The sequence below is a fragment of the Salvelinus namaycush genome, chromosome 17, assembly GCF_016432855.1.
Source record: "Salvelinus namaycush isolate Seneca chromosome 17, SaNama_1.0, whole genome shotgun sequence".
Lineage (NCBI taxonomy): Eukaryota > Metazoa > Chordata > Actinopteri > Salmoniformes > Salmonidae > Salvelinus > Salvelinus namaycush.
Window position 1 is genome coordinate 14731532 of NC_052323.1, and position 16086 is coordinate 14747617.

General features: G+C 47.9%; 1 protein-coding gene across 3 annotated transcripts in view; it reads right to left on the reverse strand.

Annotated features, from left to right (window-relative positions):
* The window catches only part of LOC120062019 (fibroblast growth factor 13-like), a 93608-nt gene that overhangs the window by 34759 nt on the left and 42763 nt on the right, over window positions 1-16086 (reverse strand). For all 3 annotated transcript variants that reach the window (XM_039011820.1, XM_039011822.1, XM_039011821.1), the window contains exon 2: window positions 8740-8850. In XM_039011820.1, the coding sequence (XP_038867748.1) occupies window positions 8740-8850 (111 nt within the window). The remainder of the gene's footprint in view (window positions 1-8739; window positions 8851-16086) is intronic.

Consider the following 16086-nt stretch of genomic DNA (forward strand, 5'->3'; position numbering starts at 1 on the left):
GTAAAGCTGTTATTGTAACTACTGCCATAATGTCCTATTGTAACTGTAAAGATGTTATTGTAACTACTGCCATTATGTCCTATTGTAACTGTAAGCTGTTATTGTAACTAGTGCCGTTATGTCCTATTGTAACTGTAAAGCTGTTATTGTAACTTCTGCCGTTATGTCCTATTGTAACTGTAAAGCTGCTATTGTAACTACTGCCGTTATGTATTTTAACTGTAAAGCTGTTATTGTAGCTACTGCCGTTATGTCCTGTTGTATCTGTAAAGCTGTTATTGTAACTACTGCCGTTATGTCCTATTGTAACTGTAAAGCTGTTATTGTAACTACTGCCATTATGTATTATAACTGTAAAGCTGTTATTGTAACTACTGCCGTTATGTATTGTAACTGTAAAGCTGTTATTGTAACTACTGCCATTATGTATTGTAACTGTAAAGCTGTTATTGTAGCTACTGCCGTTATGTATTGTAACTGTAAAGCTGTTATTGTAACTACTGCCGTTATGTATTGTAACTGTAAAGCTGTTATTGTAACTACTGCCGTTATGTATTGTAACTGTAAAGCTGTTATTGTAACTACTGCCGTTATGTATTGTAACTGTAAAGCTGTTATTGTAACTACTGCCGTTATGTATTGTAACTGTAAAGCTGTTATTGTAACTACTGCCGTTATGTATTGTAACTGTAAAGCTGTTATTGTAACTACTGCCGTTATGTATTGTAACTGTAAAGCTGTTATTGTAACTACTGCCGTTATGTATTGTAACTGTAAAGCTGTTATTGTAACTACTGCCGTTATGTATTGTAACTGTAAAGCTGTTATTGTAACTACTGCCGTTATGTATTGTAACTGTAAAGCTGTTATTGTAACTACTGCCGTTATGTATTGTAACTGTAAAGCTGTTATTGTAACTACTGCCGTTATGTATTGTAACTGTAAAGCTGTTATTGTAACTACTGCCGTTATGTATTGTAACTGTAAAGCTGTTATTGTAACTACTGCCGTTATGTATTGTAACTGTATTCTTAGAGTTACGCCAACATCAGAGCCAAACAGTGGCTTTGCTGCTGTGTCCTGCCCCCTCCTCTTCTGTCCTGGCTGGCACTAATTGCACACAGTGCTGCCATGCTGCCACAGTGCTGCCACATGCATGCCCTCTGGTAACAGAGGACAGGGTCACTCTGGGCTATGGGATAAAGACAGGCACATCTCTGTGTGAGGGGATTTACATAATCACACAGGAATATGAGGACACACACACTTCGCAGGCACAGACACACTCGCACAGGCACACACGCGCACGCACGCACGCACGCACGCACGCACGCACGCACGCACGCACGCACGCACGCACGCACGCACGCACGCACGCACGCACGCACCTGTCTATATGGAGCAGATAGGATGCCAGCAACATAAGAACACTGGGAGAGGATATTTAAGGTGAAGAGACAAAGTTTTCTCTTTTCAACATCAGCATTGATATGTGTTTGTCATCAGCACTGGTCCTCTGCTTCTCCCTTTTACTCTTAGTTTACTGACAGGTTCAAGGACTTAGGTGCTAGGAACAACCACACAGGGCTCACCACAGATCCTCTCTAAATAACTACTTCCTCCCTCCAGAGAGGAAGCCCATATAAGCAGTCCAGCTGTGATGGACTCTCTCCCCTGACCTTAACACTAAGACAGCTTCTGTGTTTCCCCAGGCTTCCATGGTGAACAATAGAAGGAGTAGGGATTTCATCAAGTAAAAAGTTACTCCAACCCACTGTAGAGGTAGTACTGCAGAATGATGCCGTAAATACACCCTCTGCTCTCCTGTCCTCCTCTCTTCCCTCCATCTCTCATCTCCTCCTTCCTCTCCTCTCTTTCATCTCTCTTCTCCTCCATCCTCTCTTCCCCTGCAGACCTGGGCTGATCCCAGTCCCACCGGAGCCCTCCACCCTGAGCAACATCTGCTGCCTTGTAAACAGAGATAACTGATCTGGGATCAGCTAGCTACACTATATATACAAAAGTATGTGGACAACCCTTCAAATGAGTGGATTTGGCTATTTCAGCCACACTAGGGTTGAATATTTTCCCGGTATTTTATAAATGTTCCATCCTGAGAATAAATCACTTTTCTCCCGGGTAACCCTGTATTTCCTGAAAAAAACGGAAGTGTCATTCAAAAGCATTATAAAGAAAATTCAAGCCTGATACTACCTGAGCCCGATGAGCCATACGGTAAATACATTTTATGAGCCTTAAAGACATTTAATGAGCCCAAGCTCAAAAAAACCCAAATGATTGTGCCGTTATCCAATACATACATGATATAGGCTACTGCACATTACAGAAAAATAAAAGCCCATAGATATAGCTAGCTATATGCTCTCTTGGGTAAATAAATGAAACTAGCTCCAGCAGGCTAATCTTTTGTGTGAACTGTTTTACAATACTGTATTGTATTATGCTGCATTACATGGACTGTAATTACGCACATCGTTCAAACCATGATAAAGCAGGGAGAGAATATGTGACTCTGGTGCTGCACATGCGGCCTACAAAGTTACAAGTATAGGCTAGCGAATTAGATTTTACTTTGGAAATATAATAGGGCTTATTTGTATAATTAGTCGACTGACGCATATATACCTTTCATAATATTTCCCCCTAATGTTATTAGCCTACTTCCTTCTCTCTCTATTGTTGCTTCATTCCTTCTCACTTTCAACAGTTAAACTAAATAAGTTTCATTGTCCACATCTTCCTTAATAGAATGACTTCCTTGAATGATATGGGACTAGAATTAGATGCAGAAGGCTTTCACTTCTCTTCACGAAGATTGAATGGTTATGGGCTAGAAAAAATAACTGATTTAGCCTACCACCATCGCACATTCACTCTTCTTTCAAACTACCCATGAGTTTTATTGGCCTGCTGTATTTAACATTTAGCAAACAAGAGCTTGCGTCCCTCTTCGAATAGTCTATTGGTATAAGAAATTATAAAAATTATTTTTAAAAACTTTTCTTGCATGGGACTCCAAGAGCTAAGGAGCGTTTTTTAAGGAGAGAGGCCAGCGGAGCACAGGTGCTTGCGTACTGCATAAGAGACAGAGGCTATAAGTTAGAAGCTTATTATGCATAACCCATCATTAATTAGCTAAATATAAGGCTAATACTGCATTGAATTTATTACCTGAAAGAGGTAGGACATCTATATATAAGGCAATCTATCAATCTAGAACAGGATTATCTGTTTTGGAGCTTCTACACCTGCATTGCTTGCTGTTAGGGGTTTTAGGCTGGGTTTCTGTACAGCACTTTGAGATATCAGCTGATGTACGAAGGGCTATATAAATACATTTGATTTGATTTGATTTGGATTTGGATTCAATTTGAATGGAGTTGATGGAGAGAGAGAAAGACTGCGAGAGAGTGCTCCCATGTGCACTGATTTAAAGCAACGATATTCGAGTGACAGGCTGTTTTAAAACACTGCAGCTGCAATAAAAAAGTATAGATATCTTTACAATTAAGAAATAAGGTGACCCCGAAAGTCAGATGGCGATGGGTAAATTAGACTCGCATTCAATCTTTATATTACTGTAGCATAGACTATGCTGCAGCAAATGCAGGCCTACCTGTCACAAGAAACAAAGTTACCGTGATGAGATGATACTGTAGGTCTACATGCATTGTGAACTGTCTGTCCCCACCACGAGGGTTGATGATTCATCATGCAGAGGCCGTAGAGAAGCCACATTTAGACATCCCATATAATTTAACAGTTCCATTTCTGTTCCAGTTCCATTTCATATAAATCATTTATTTTAATTTACCGGTTTCTCGCAGTTATTTATCCCGGGAAAAGGGAGTGGTTTTGGGCTGTATATCCAGGTACATCTCGGTATCCGACAAATCTGAGTTTGGCGGATGCCAGCAGAACGCTACCATAGTGCCAACTGTAAAGTTTGGTGGAGGAGGAATAATGGTCTGGGGCTGTTTTTCATGGTTCGGACTAAGCCCCTTAGTTCTAGTGAAGGGCAATCTTAACGCTACAGCATACAATGACAATCTAGAGGATTCCGTCTTTCCAACTCTGGCAACAGTTTGGGAAGGCCCTTTCCTGTTTCAGTATGACCATGCCCCGATGCACAAAGTGAGGTCCATACAGAAATGGTTTGTCGAGATCGGTTTGGAAGAACTTGACTGGCCTGCACAGAGCCCTGACCTCAACCCCATCGGACACCTTTGGGATGAATTGGAAAGCCGACTGCGAGCCAGGCTTAATCGCCCAACATCAGTGCCCGACCTCACTCATGGTCTTGTTGCTGAATAGAAGTAAGTCTCAGCAGCAATATTCCAACATCTAGTGGAAAGCCTTCCCAGAAGAGTGGGGGTTGTTATAGCAGCAAAGGGGGTTCAACTCCATATTAATGCCCATGATTTTGGAATGAGGTGTTCAACAAGCAGGTGTCCACATACTTTTGGTCATGTAGTGTATGGTACTGCTATTTTCAGAGGATCTATGTGTGGAGTAACTGGCTTTCATGTAGGTGGAAGTACTTTGTGGGTAATGTTTGTATGTTTTTTGCTGTTGTTGATGTAGCTAAAGTGTTTTTGTTGTTGAAAGTATCAGTATGGGAATAGACAGGATTCCATTACATTCATGGTATAGGCGACCACATTCCTGCTACAGCTCATCCCCCTGCAGCACGACAGGATCTCTCCACTTAATAATGCTCGCTCTACCCCTTCCCATCTCTCTCTCTCTCTCTCTCCATCTATTTCTGCTGCGGCTCATCTGACGGCATGGACCTATCCGCTTAATATTTTTCTCTCTCCCCTGTCTCTCCTTTTCCCCCTCTTTGTCTGTTCGCTGCGTGCTGAGACCCACACAGACACAGCTGCGGTAAACTTCATTTCAGGGGGATTACCAGCCAATCGGCCGCCTGGGATTTCCGAGGGGAAAACTCAATTACTTGTATCTCACAGAACACCTGAGGTTCAACACGAACATAACAGTAAAACACATGCCCAGTCCTGGTAAGCGACTAACTACGTTCAACACATGACTACATATCATGGTATTGTTCCACTTCAAACCCTCTGTACTGTAGTCTGAGAACCATTCATATAGGAGATGATTATGAAGGAACAAAGCAGAGCTCAGATCATCAGCATAAATATTACTGTTCAACATACAGAGAGAGGAGGGACAAACTAACACAGATTCAAATGTACCCGGCGACAAAGCCTTCGCCTCCCAACCCCACACCTTGATTAGCCAATTAGATCAATGTGTGTGAATCTTAGTTTAAGGGTATAACCGGACTTAAGCAGCATTATGACAGCAAGAAAGAGGTGGGTGAATCGCCTTTGAGAATGTCTTGAATCGGTGCTCCTTCTTTGGAAACTTGGAAATGAATTGATATGCGCTGGACGATATTTTGCCTAATGGTTCAGAATGTTGCCTGTCTAATGAAGTCTGTCTGATTTTAAAATACTGCTTCAAAAGTTAAAAATATCCTCCAGATATCTAAAATAATTCCATGCCCTAAAAATGACCTGCCCAGCTAGAGCAGAAGTTGGGCTGCTCTGGATTTGGTAAACAAAAGTTTAAAAAAACATCAACGAACACTGCTGTATATTCATGAGTGCTACCTCAGCAATGTTAGAATGCTTGTGTGTGTGTGTGTGTGTGTGTGTGTGTGTGTGTGTGTGTGTGTGTGTGTGTGTGTGTGTGTGTGTGTGTGTGTGTGTGTGTGTGTGCGTGTGTGTGTGCGTGTGTGTGTGCACTTGCATTTGAGTAGCTCCTCTCCCACCATCACAAGACACCATAGCTCAGAGAGGACTGCGCTTCCGTCACCATGGAGACAAGAGCACCCAGCGCCTAACAACCTATTTTTGGACCGGTGCAAACAGCTTCACTTTTCTCCCGTTCTTATTCAGCCAGCTCTATCATTTTTCTCTTCCAAGTGGAAATGTTTTGGTTGGGAAAAGCAGGCCAATTGTTACATAACGTATCTCAATAGGACTGTAACTGTTAACAGCTCTATCTAACCAGCTCTAGGAGACATGGGAGTGGGGAGTGGTTGGTGTGTGTTGTGTTCATTCTCTCTTCTCTAAGTAGGCTCCCTCCCCTCTATGTTATTCATATCTCCCTCCTCCCTCATCCCTCCCCCTCTCCTCCCCGCGACGGCAACATAATAAAACCAGACGATTACCGTGTCTGTTATTGCTCCGACTGACACGCAGGCTGCACAGAACGGGTGTTCATTTGTGTGATAGAAGTGTCATCTGGCTTAAGTGACTAATTGAATATAGTCGGGGCTAATTTACACTCTCTCAGAATGCCACATTCGATTAGTTTCGGGGTGATGGTGATCCGGGCAGCCGCAGGTATTACATTAGTGCCCTGACGACGAACCACGCGGCACCATGAGGCACAGGGCGGGCACTTCCGAGTCGCGCCAACGCTGGAAGGGAATAGCGCTCTGGGGCTGTTAATAGTCTACCTACCACTCTGCCAAGGCAACTCTAGTATAGGTCCTATCAGAACAGGGTAGGACTTGTGTTCCTATAACGACATCAGTCAATTACCTCTTAATGCAATGTTTTTACTGACGAGCGTCATAATGTCACAACAGTATATGACATCCAACACCGTTGCCAGCAATTACAAGACAGGAAGCAGCTGTCAGTCAATAGTTACTGTGCGGTGATCAGGATGAGTGCATCTCTTAACAGCCTGCACAGAAAACCCTGGGACTCTCCATGTGCAGAGGCCCTCAAACATCCATCAGTCTGTACATCTATCTAATATCTATCTGTCCACATGTGTTGGATTGTGTTTGTGCCTGGTGGATGTATGCTCTTGTTTTGCTACCTATCTCTACTTTAATCAGCCCATTGTAGAACATAGCACCCTGAGCAGTGGGAGTACTGGTACTGAGTTATCAATACTGTGTGGATTACTGAAAGCCTGGTGTTACTACGGTCTGTAACAGATTAAAAAAGCCAATCAGCACCTGCACTGATCTCTCTAAACACAATATAATGCTCCATATCATTGCTGTAAGCCACTTTCTATTCTATTGTTTGTTTTACACATCTCAAAGGCTTTGGAAAATATGAGGAAGGGATAATATGGGATTTTAATTCTGATGAGGGATGCAAATAGACTGAACCAAATACACTAAGTGTACAAAACATTAGGAACCCCCCCTCCCCTTTTGTCCTCAGAACAGCCTCAATTCATCAGGGCATGGACTCTACTTGGTGTTGAATGCGTTCCACAGGGATGCTGGCCCATGTTGACTCCAATGCCTCCCACAGTTGTGTCAAGTTAGCTGGATGTCCTTTGGGTGGTGGACCAGGACCATTCTTGATACACACAGGAAACTGTTGAGCGTGAAAACCCCAGCTATGTTGCAGTTCTTGACACAAACCGGTGAGCCTGGCACCTACTACCATATCCCGTTCAAAGGCACATACATCTTTTGTCTTGCCCATTCACCCGGCACACATACACAATCCATATCTCTTAAAAATCCTTCTTTAACCTGTCTCCTGCCCTTCATCTACACTGAGTGAAGTGGATTTAACAAGTGACATCAATAAGGGATCATAGCTTTCACCTGGTCAGTCTGTGACATGGAAAGAGCAGGTGTTCTTAATGTTTTGTACAGTCAGTGTAAGTCTATCTGTATGAGATACGCAGTAAATGTGTAGCAGTGGAGAGATCTGAAATGTGATCCAAGCGAGAAAGAAATTCAGCCACAACTTAGAACAGTATGCAGAATGTACAGATCAAAGCTGTGCTTCTTCTTTCAAATGGAATCAGCCAGGAAATGTTCATTTGATGTTCATTACTGTGCCAATACACTGTTTACTGTGTTGATGCTTAACTGATGACCGGGTTTATTTACATGGGAAATATGATGGTCTGGAATCAGCGTGGAGTAGGTGGGTTAGGTTGATGGACAACGTATTATTCATTAGACACCCCACGGAAGAAAACTGTCTTAAAAAGGAAGGGACTACCTGAACTTGTCCAATAAAAAAATGCTAGTTTTCGTCTTCCGTTGCAAAATGCAGAGTTCCCCAAACGTTTTGGTGCCGGAGACCCCTTTTGTGATAGCAAATTCATCAGGGAACCCCTCAAAATCAGTACACAATTATGACTTTAGAGTGCTATAAAAATAGCATACAAGGAGTTTGATTATGACTGCTGCAGCACATGGCAAGACTTACCAAGTCTCAGGCCCTGGGAAATAACATTTTAAAGCCCTTCCTCTTCGTATTGGAGATAAAAATTTGCAGGTTTCAAGATCATTTCCTGCAATTCTACATTTTCCAATGGGGCAGAGAGACCGTTTTTCAGTTTGAAAGCTTAGATTACAGTTCATTTATGTTCAAACTCATTTTGGGGGGGGATACAAGAAGTATTGAGTTAAAAAATTGATCATTGATGAAGTACTGTGGATCCCTGTGTGCCTCCCTGACCCTGCTGTGCATCTAAGGGTAGCCTATATTGTAGATTAATAATATTGTATTGTATTGCACCTTCTTAACTTGTTCCACCGACCCCTTGGCAAAAAATCGTTTAATCTGTTGTTGCTAGAATTATTCATATAAAACCATTCTATTTGATTTATTATAATTATTATTTGTAACCCAGTTTGGGAACCACTGCCCTAATGAATATGTCCCTGGTGCCAGCCGAGCAGAGGAGACTTACTGTAGCCATTGTCCTCCTCCTTTGTCCCGTCGATGGTGCCATCTGCTTGCAGCTGCAGGTGGAAGCCCTGTCGACTGTACAGCTTCGTCACAATCCCCTTCAACTGGGGTTCTGAGGAGAGGGGGAGAGAGGGAGGAGAGAGAAGAGGGGGAGTGTGAGATTGGAGACAGGCTCTGATCCTGCATCAAGGCTTGTCTCATTCCTGGAGAAAGATGAAGTTGCATCAAGATGCTGATGTTGTTGTATAATCAAGATGCTGAATTCAGTTCAGTTTTGTGCACCCTCTCCACAACGGACTGGGGTAGGGTGTGATGATACTAGAGTTGTGCCCACACAGGAACCTTGTTCACCCATCCACCAGCCATGTATCTTATAACAAGATATCCTAACCTATAATCCTATAAACCTGGCACGCTAGGTTATAAACTACATTATAAATGTAACGGCGGTCCTCCTCCTCTTCATCTGAAGAGGAGGAGTATTGAGGGAACCAAGGCGCAGCGTAGTGAAAAGACATATTTTATTAACGAAACACGAACTTGATTAAACTAACAAAAACAACAAACGGTGTAGACAGACCTAGACGACGTACTTACATAAAACAAGAAAACGCACGAATAGGAACATAGGCTACACAAACCGAACAAACCGTAAACAGTCCCGCGTGGTGTACAAACACAGACACGGAAGACAATCACCCACAACGAACACTGTGACAACGCCTACCTAAATATGACTCTTAATTAGAGGAACGCCAAACACCTGCCTCTAATTAAGAGCCATACCAGGCAACCCAAAACCAACACAGAAACAGAAAACATAGAATGCCCACCCAACCTCACGTCCTGACCAACTAACACATACAACAAACTAACAGAAATAGGTCAGGAACGTGACATAACCCCCCCCATAAGGTGCGAACTCCGGGCGCACCAGCACAAAGTCTAGGGGAGGGTCTGGGTGGGCATCTGACCACGGTGGTGGCTCAGGCTCCGGGCGAGGTCCCCACCCCACCATAATCAATCCTAGCCTCCCTCTCCCCCTACAAATGTCCACCCTCAATTTACCCCCACAAAATCCTCTTAGTAACATAAATGACAGGGACAGCACCGGGACAGAGATATAAATCAAGACAGAGGGATAACACCAGACAGAGGGATAGATCAGAAAATAGAGGTAGATCAAGATAGAGAGGGAGATCATGATAGAGGGGCAACTCCGGACTGAAAGGCAGCTCCGGACAGAGAGACAGCTCTGGACTGAGGGGCAGTTCTGGGTATATAGCCGTTGCTGGCTGAAGGGCAGCTCATGGCTGACTGACGAATCTGGACGCTCATGGCAGGCTGACGGCTCTCGACGCTCATGGCTGGCTGACGGCTCTCGACGCTCATGGCTGGCTGACGGCTCTCGACGCTCATGGCTGGCTGACGGCTCTCGACGCTCATGGCTGGCTGACGGCTCTCGACGCTCATGGCTGGCTGACGGCTCTCGACGCTCATGGCTGGCTGACGGCTCTCGACGCTCATGGCTGGCTGACGGCTCTCGACGCTCATGGCTGGCTGACGGCTCTCGACGCTCATGGCTGGCTGACGGCTCTCGACGCTCATGGCTGGCTGACGGCTCTCGACGCTCATGGCTGGCTGACGGCTCTCGATGCTCATGGCTGGCTGACGGCTCTGGCAGATCCTGTCTGGTTGGCGGCTCTGGCAGATCCTGTCTGGTTGGCGGCTCTGGCAGATCCTGTCTGGTTGGCGGCTCTGGCAGATCCTGTCTGGTTGGCGGCTCTGGCGGATCCTGTCTGGTTGGCGGCTCTGGCGGATCCTGTCTGACGGGCGGCTCTAGCGGCTCCTGTCTGGCGGACGGCTCTAGCGGCTCCTGTCTGGCGGACGGCTCTAGCGGCTCCTGTCTGGCGGACGGCTCTAGCGGCTCCTGTCTGGCGGACGGCTCTGTAGGCTCATGGCAGACGGGCGGCTTTGCAGGCTCATGGCAGACGGGCGGCTTTGCAGGCTCATGGCAGACGGGCGGCTTTGCAGGCTCATTGCAGACGGATGGCTCAGACGGCGCTGGGGAGACGGATGGCTCAGATGGCGCTGGGGAGACGGATGGCTCAGATGGCGCTGGGGAGACGGATGGCTCAGATGGCGCTGGGGAGACGGATGGCTCTGGCCAGATAAGGCGCACAGTAGACCTGGTGCGTGGTGCCGGAACTGGAGGCACCGGGCTAAGGATACGCACCTTCATACTAGTGTGGGGAGCAGGGACAGGGCACACTGTACTCTCAAAGCCCACTCTATACCTGGTGCGTGGTACCGGCACTGGTGACACCGGGCTGAGGACAAGCACATCAGGATTAGTAGGGGGAGAAGAAACAGTGTGTACAGGGCTCTGGAGACGCACAGGAGGCTTAGTGCGTGGTGCCGGAACTGGAGGCACCGAACTGGATACACGCACTACAGGGAGAGTGCGTGGAGGAGGAACAGGGCTCAGGAGACGCACAGGTAGCCTAGTCCGTAGTGTAGGCACTGTAGGTACTAGGCTGGGGCGGGGAGGTGGCGCCGGAAATACCGGACCGTGGAGGCGTACTGGCACTCTTGAGCATTGAGCCTGCCCAACCTTACCTGGTTGAATACTCCCGGTCGCCCGACCAGTGCGGGGAGGTGGAATAACCCGCACCGGCCTATGTAGGCGAACCGGGGAAACCATGCGTAAGGCAGGTGCCATGTATGCCGGCCCGAGAAGACGCACTGGAGACCAGACGCGTTGAGCCGGCCTCATGACACCTGGCTCAATACCCAATCTAGCCCTACCAGTGCGGGGAGGTGGAATAACCCGCACTGGGCTATGCACTCGTACAGGAGACACCGTGCGCTCTACTGCGTAACACGGCGCCTGCCCGTACTCCCGCTCTCCACGGTAAGCCTGGGAAGTGGGCGCAGGTCTCCTACCTGCCCTTGGCCCACTACCTCTTAGCCCCCCCCCAATAAATTTTTGGGTGTTACTCACGGGCTTTTTGGGCTTCCGTGCAAGACGCGTTCCCTCATAACTCCGGTTCCTCTCTCTCTTTTCCTCCACTCTCCGAGCTGCCTCCAGCTGTTCCCATGGACGGTGATTCACTTTAGCCCATGGTCCTTCTCCGTTAAATATTTGCTCCCAACTCCACAAGTCCTGTATACTTCCCCGTTGCTCCAAATTACGCTGCTTGGTTCTGGATTCTTGGTGGGTGATTCTGTAACGGCGGTCCTCCTCCTCTTCATCTGAAGAGGAGGAGTATTGAGGGAACCAAGGCGCAGCGTAGTGAAAAGACATATTTTATTAACGAAACACGAACTTGATTAAACTAACAAAAACAACAAACGGTGTAGACAGACCTAGACGACGTACTTACATAAAACAAGAAAACGCACGAATAGGAACATAGGCTACACAAACCGAACAAACCGTAAACAGTCCCGCGTGGTGTACAAACACAGACACGGAAGACAATCACCCACAACGAACACTGTGACAACGCCTACCTAAATATGACTCTTAATTAGAGGAACGCCAAACACCTGCCTCTAATTAAGAGCCATACCAGGCAACCCAAAACCAACACAGAAACAGAAAACATAGAATGCCCACCCAACCTCACGTCCTGACCAACTAACACATACAACAAACTAACAGAAATAGGTCAGGAACGTGACATAACCCCCCCCATAAGGTGCGAACTCCGGGCGCACCAGCACAAAGTCTAGGGGAGGGTCTGGGTGGGCATCTGACCACGGTGGTGGCTCAGGCTCCGGGCGAGGTCCCCACCCCACCATAATCAATCCTAGCCTCCCTCTCCCCCTACAAATGTCCACCCTCAATTTACCCCCACAAAATCCTCTTAGTAACATAAATGACAGGGACAGCACCGGGACAGAGAGATAAATCAAGACAGAGGGATAGCACCAGACAAAGGGATAGATCAGAAAATAGAGGTAGATCAAGATAGAGAGGGCGATCATGATAGAGGGGCAACTCCGGACTGAAAGGCAGCTCCGGACAGAGAGACAGCTCTGGACTGAGGGGCAGTTCTGGGTATATAGCCGTTGCTGGCTGAAGGGCAGCTCATGGCTGACTGACGAATCTGGACGCTCATGGCAGGCTGACGGCTCTCGACGCTCATGGCTGGCTGACGGCTCTCGACGCTCATGGCTGGCTGACGGCTCTCGACGCTCATGGCTGGCTGACGGCTCTCGACGCTCATGGCTGGCTGACGGCTCTCGACGCTCATGGCTGGCTGACGGCTCTCGACGCTCATGGCTGGCTGACGGCTCTCGACGCTCATGGCTGGCTGACGGCTCTCGACGCTCATGGCTGGCTGACGGCTCTCGACGCTCATGGCTGGCTGACGGCTCTCGACGCTCATGGCTGGCTGACGGCTCTCGACGCTCATGGCTGGCTGACGGCTCTGGCAGATCCTGTCTGGTTGGCGGCTCTGGCAGATCCTGTCTGGTTGGCGGCTCTGGCAGATCCTGTCTGGTTGGCGGCTCTGGCAGATCCTGTCTGGTTGGCGGCTCTGGCGGATCCTGTCTGGTTGGCGGCTCTGGCGGATCCTGTCTGACGGGCGGCTCTAGCGGCTCCTGTCTGGCGGACGGCTCTAGCGGCTCCTGTCTGGCGGACGGCTCTAGCGGCTCCTGTCTGGCGGACGGCTCTGTAGGCTCATGGCAGACGGGCGGCTTTGCAGGCTCATGGCAGACGGGCGGCTTTGCAGGCTCATGGCAGACGGGCGGCTTTGCAGGCTCATTGCAGACGGATGGCTCAGACGGCGCTGGGGAGACGGATGGCTCAGATGGCGCTGGGGAGACGGATGGCTCAGATGGCGCTGGGGAGACGGATGGCTCAGATGGCGCTGGGGAGACGGATGGCTCTGGCCAGATAAGGCGCACAGTAGACCTGGTGCGTGGTGCCGGAACTGGAGGCACCGGGCTAAGGATACGCACCTTCATACTAGTGTGGGGAGCAGGGACAGGGCACACTGTACTCTCAAAGCCCACTCTATACCTGGTGCGTGGTACCGGCACTGGTGACACCGGGCTGAGGACAAGCACATCAGGATTAGTAGGGGGAGAAGAAACAGTGTGTACAGGGCTCTGGAGACGCACAGGAGGCTTAGTGCGTGGTGCCGGAACTGGAGGCACCGAACTGGATACACGCACTACAGGGAGAGTGCGTGGAGGAGGAACAGGGCTCAGGAGACGCACAGGTAGCCTAGTCCGTAGTGTAGGCACTGTAGGTACTAGGCTGGGGCGGGGAGGTGGCGCCGGAAATACCGGACCGTGGAGGCGTACTGGCACTCTTGAGCATTGAGCCTGCCCAACCTTACCTGGTTGAATACTCCCGGTCGCCCGACCAGTGCGGGGAGGTGGAATAACCCGCACCGGCCTATGTAGGCGAACCGGGGAAACCATGCGTAAGGCAGGTGCCATGTATGCCGGCCCGAGAAGACGCACTGGAGACCAGACGCGTTGAGCCGGCCTCATGACACCTGGCTCAATACCCAATCTAGCCCTACCAGTGCGGGGAGGTGGAATAACCCGCACTGGGCTATGCACTCGTACAGGAGACACCGTGCGCTCTACTGCGTAACACGGCGCCTGCCCGTACTCCCGCTCTCCACGGTAAGCCTGGGAAGTGGGCGCAGGTCTCCTACCTGCCCTTGGCCCACTACCTCTTAGCCCCCCCCCAATAAATTTTTGGGTGTTACTCACGGGCTTTTTGGGCTTCCGTGCAAGACGCGTTCCCTCATAACTCCGGTTCCTCTCTCTCTTTTCCTCCACTCTCCGAGCTGCCTCCAGCTGTTCCCATGGACGGTGATTCACTTTAGCCCATGGTCCTTCTCCGTTAAATATTTGCTCCCAACTCCACAAGTCCTGTATACTTCCCCGTTGCTCCAAATTACGCTGCTTGGTTCTGGATTCTTGGTGGGTGATTCTGTAACGGCGGTCCTCCTCCTCTTCATCTGAAGAGGAGGAGTATTGAGGGAACCAAGGCGCAGCGTAGTGAAAAGACATATTTTATTAACGAAACACGAACTTGATTAAACTAACAAAAACAACAAACGGTGTAGACAGACCTAGACGACGTACTTACATAAAACAAGAAAACGCACGAATAGGAACATAGGCTACACAAACCGAACAAACCGTAAACAGTCCCGCGTGGTGTACAAACACAGACACGGAAGACAATCACCCACAACGAACACTGTGACAACGCCTACCTAAATATGACTCTTAATTAGAGGAACGCCAAACACCTGCCTCTAATTAAGAGCCATACCAGGCAACCCAAAACCAACACAGAAACAGAAAACATAGAATGCCCACCCAACCTCACGTCCTGACCAACTAACACATACAACAAACTAACAGAAATAGGTCAGGAACGTGACAATAAACTGCTGATTGGATGACAGCCGTGGTATGTCAGACCGTATAGCACGGGTATGACAAAACATTTATCTTTACTGCTCTTATTATGTTGATAACCAGTTTATAATAGCAATAAGGCACCTCATGGGTTTGTGGAATATGGCCAATATACCACGGCTAAGGGCTATACCCAGGCACTCTGCGTTGCGTCGTGCATAAGAATAGCCCTTAGCCGTGGTATATTGGCCATATACCACACCCCCTCGGGCCTTATTGCTTAAGTAACTAACCAGTCTCCCCAGTCCTGCTCCCAATAGGCCCAGTGTAGCCACATTCTCAGCTCTCCAAAGGCTCAAGGGACCAGTTAAAACACATCTCTGCTGACGTCTAGAAGATCAAGCCATGGATACCGGCGTATGAGCAAACAGTTCCTATCTCTACCACACACAGGAACAGGGAAGGACTAGGGAGACTAGAAAGGAAGTCTGGGTTTATTCCAAAGGGGCCTGTGGCTGCACCTGAGAGGATTACATGGAGAGCAGGTGCTTGACAGTAAGAGTCAATATTTATCCAGGATAAGCACTGTTTGATTGTTTAAAATGCCAACTGTCCATATCATGTTTGTTTGTTCCCAAGTGAAAATGCTGTGCTTTAAATATGGGGTATACAACTTCCTTCTATGGTGTAATGGATGGCCATGTATTGTGGGGGAAAAAATTCCGTCCATCTATGCCATCCAAAGAAATGTTCTGGGACAACTAAATTAGAGTGCACTCTTACAAAGTGCAAATTCTGCTAGCCAATGGATTAACAAAGGCAGTGGTTCAAACTCCATCTGAAGAGATTTTAGTTGGGACGGCGGTTGCCTATATCTTATATAAAAAATTTAACCTGGAAGTGTCTATGATGACACAAGCTTGACATTTTGGTGTGTCATGTTCCACTA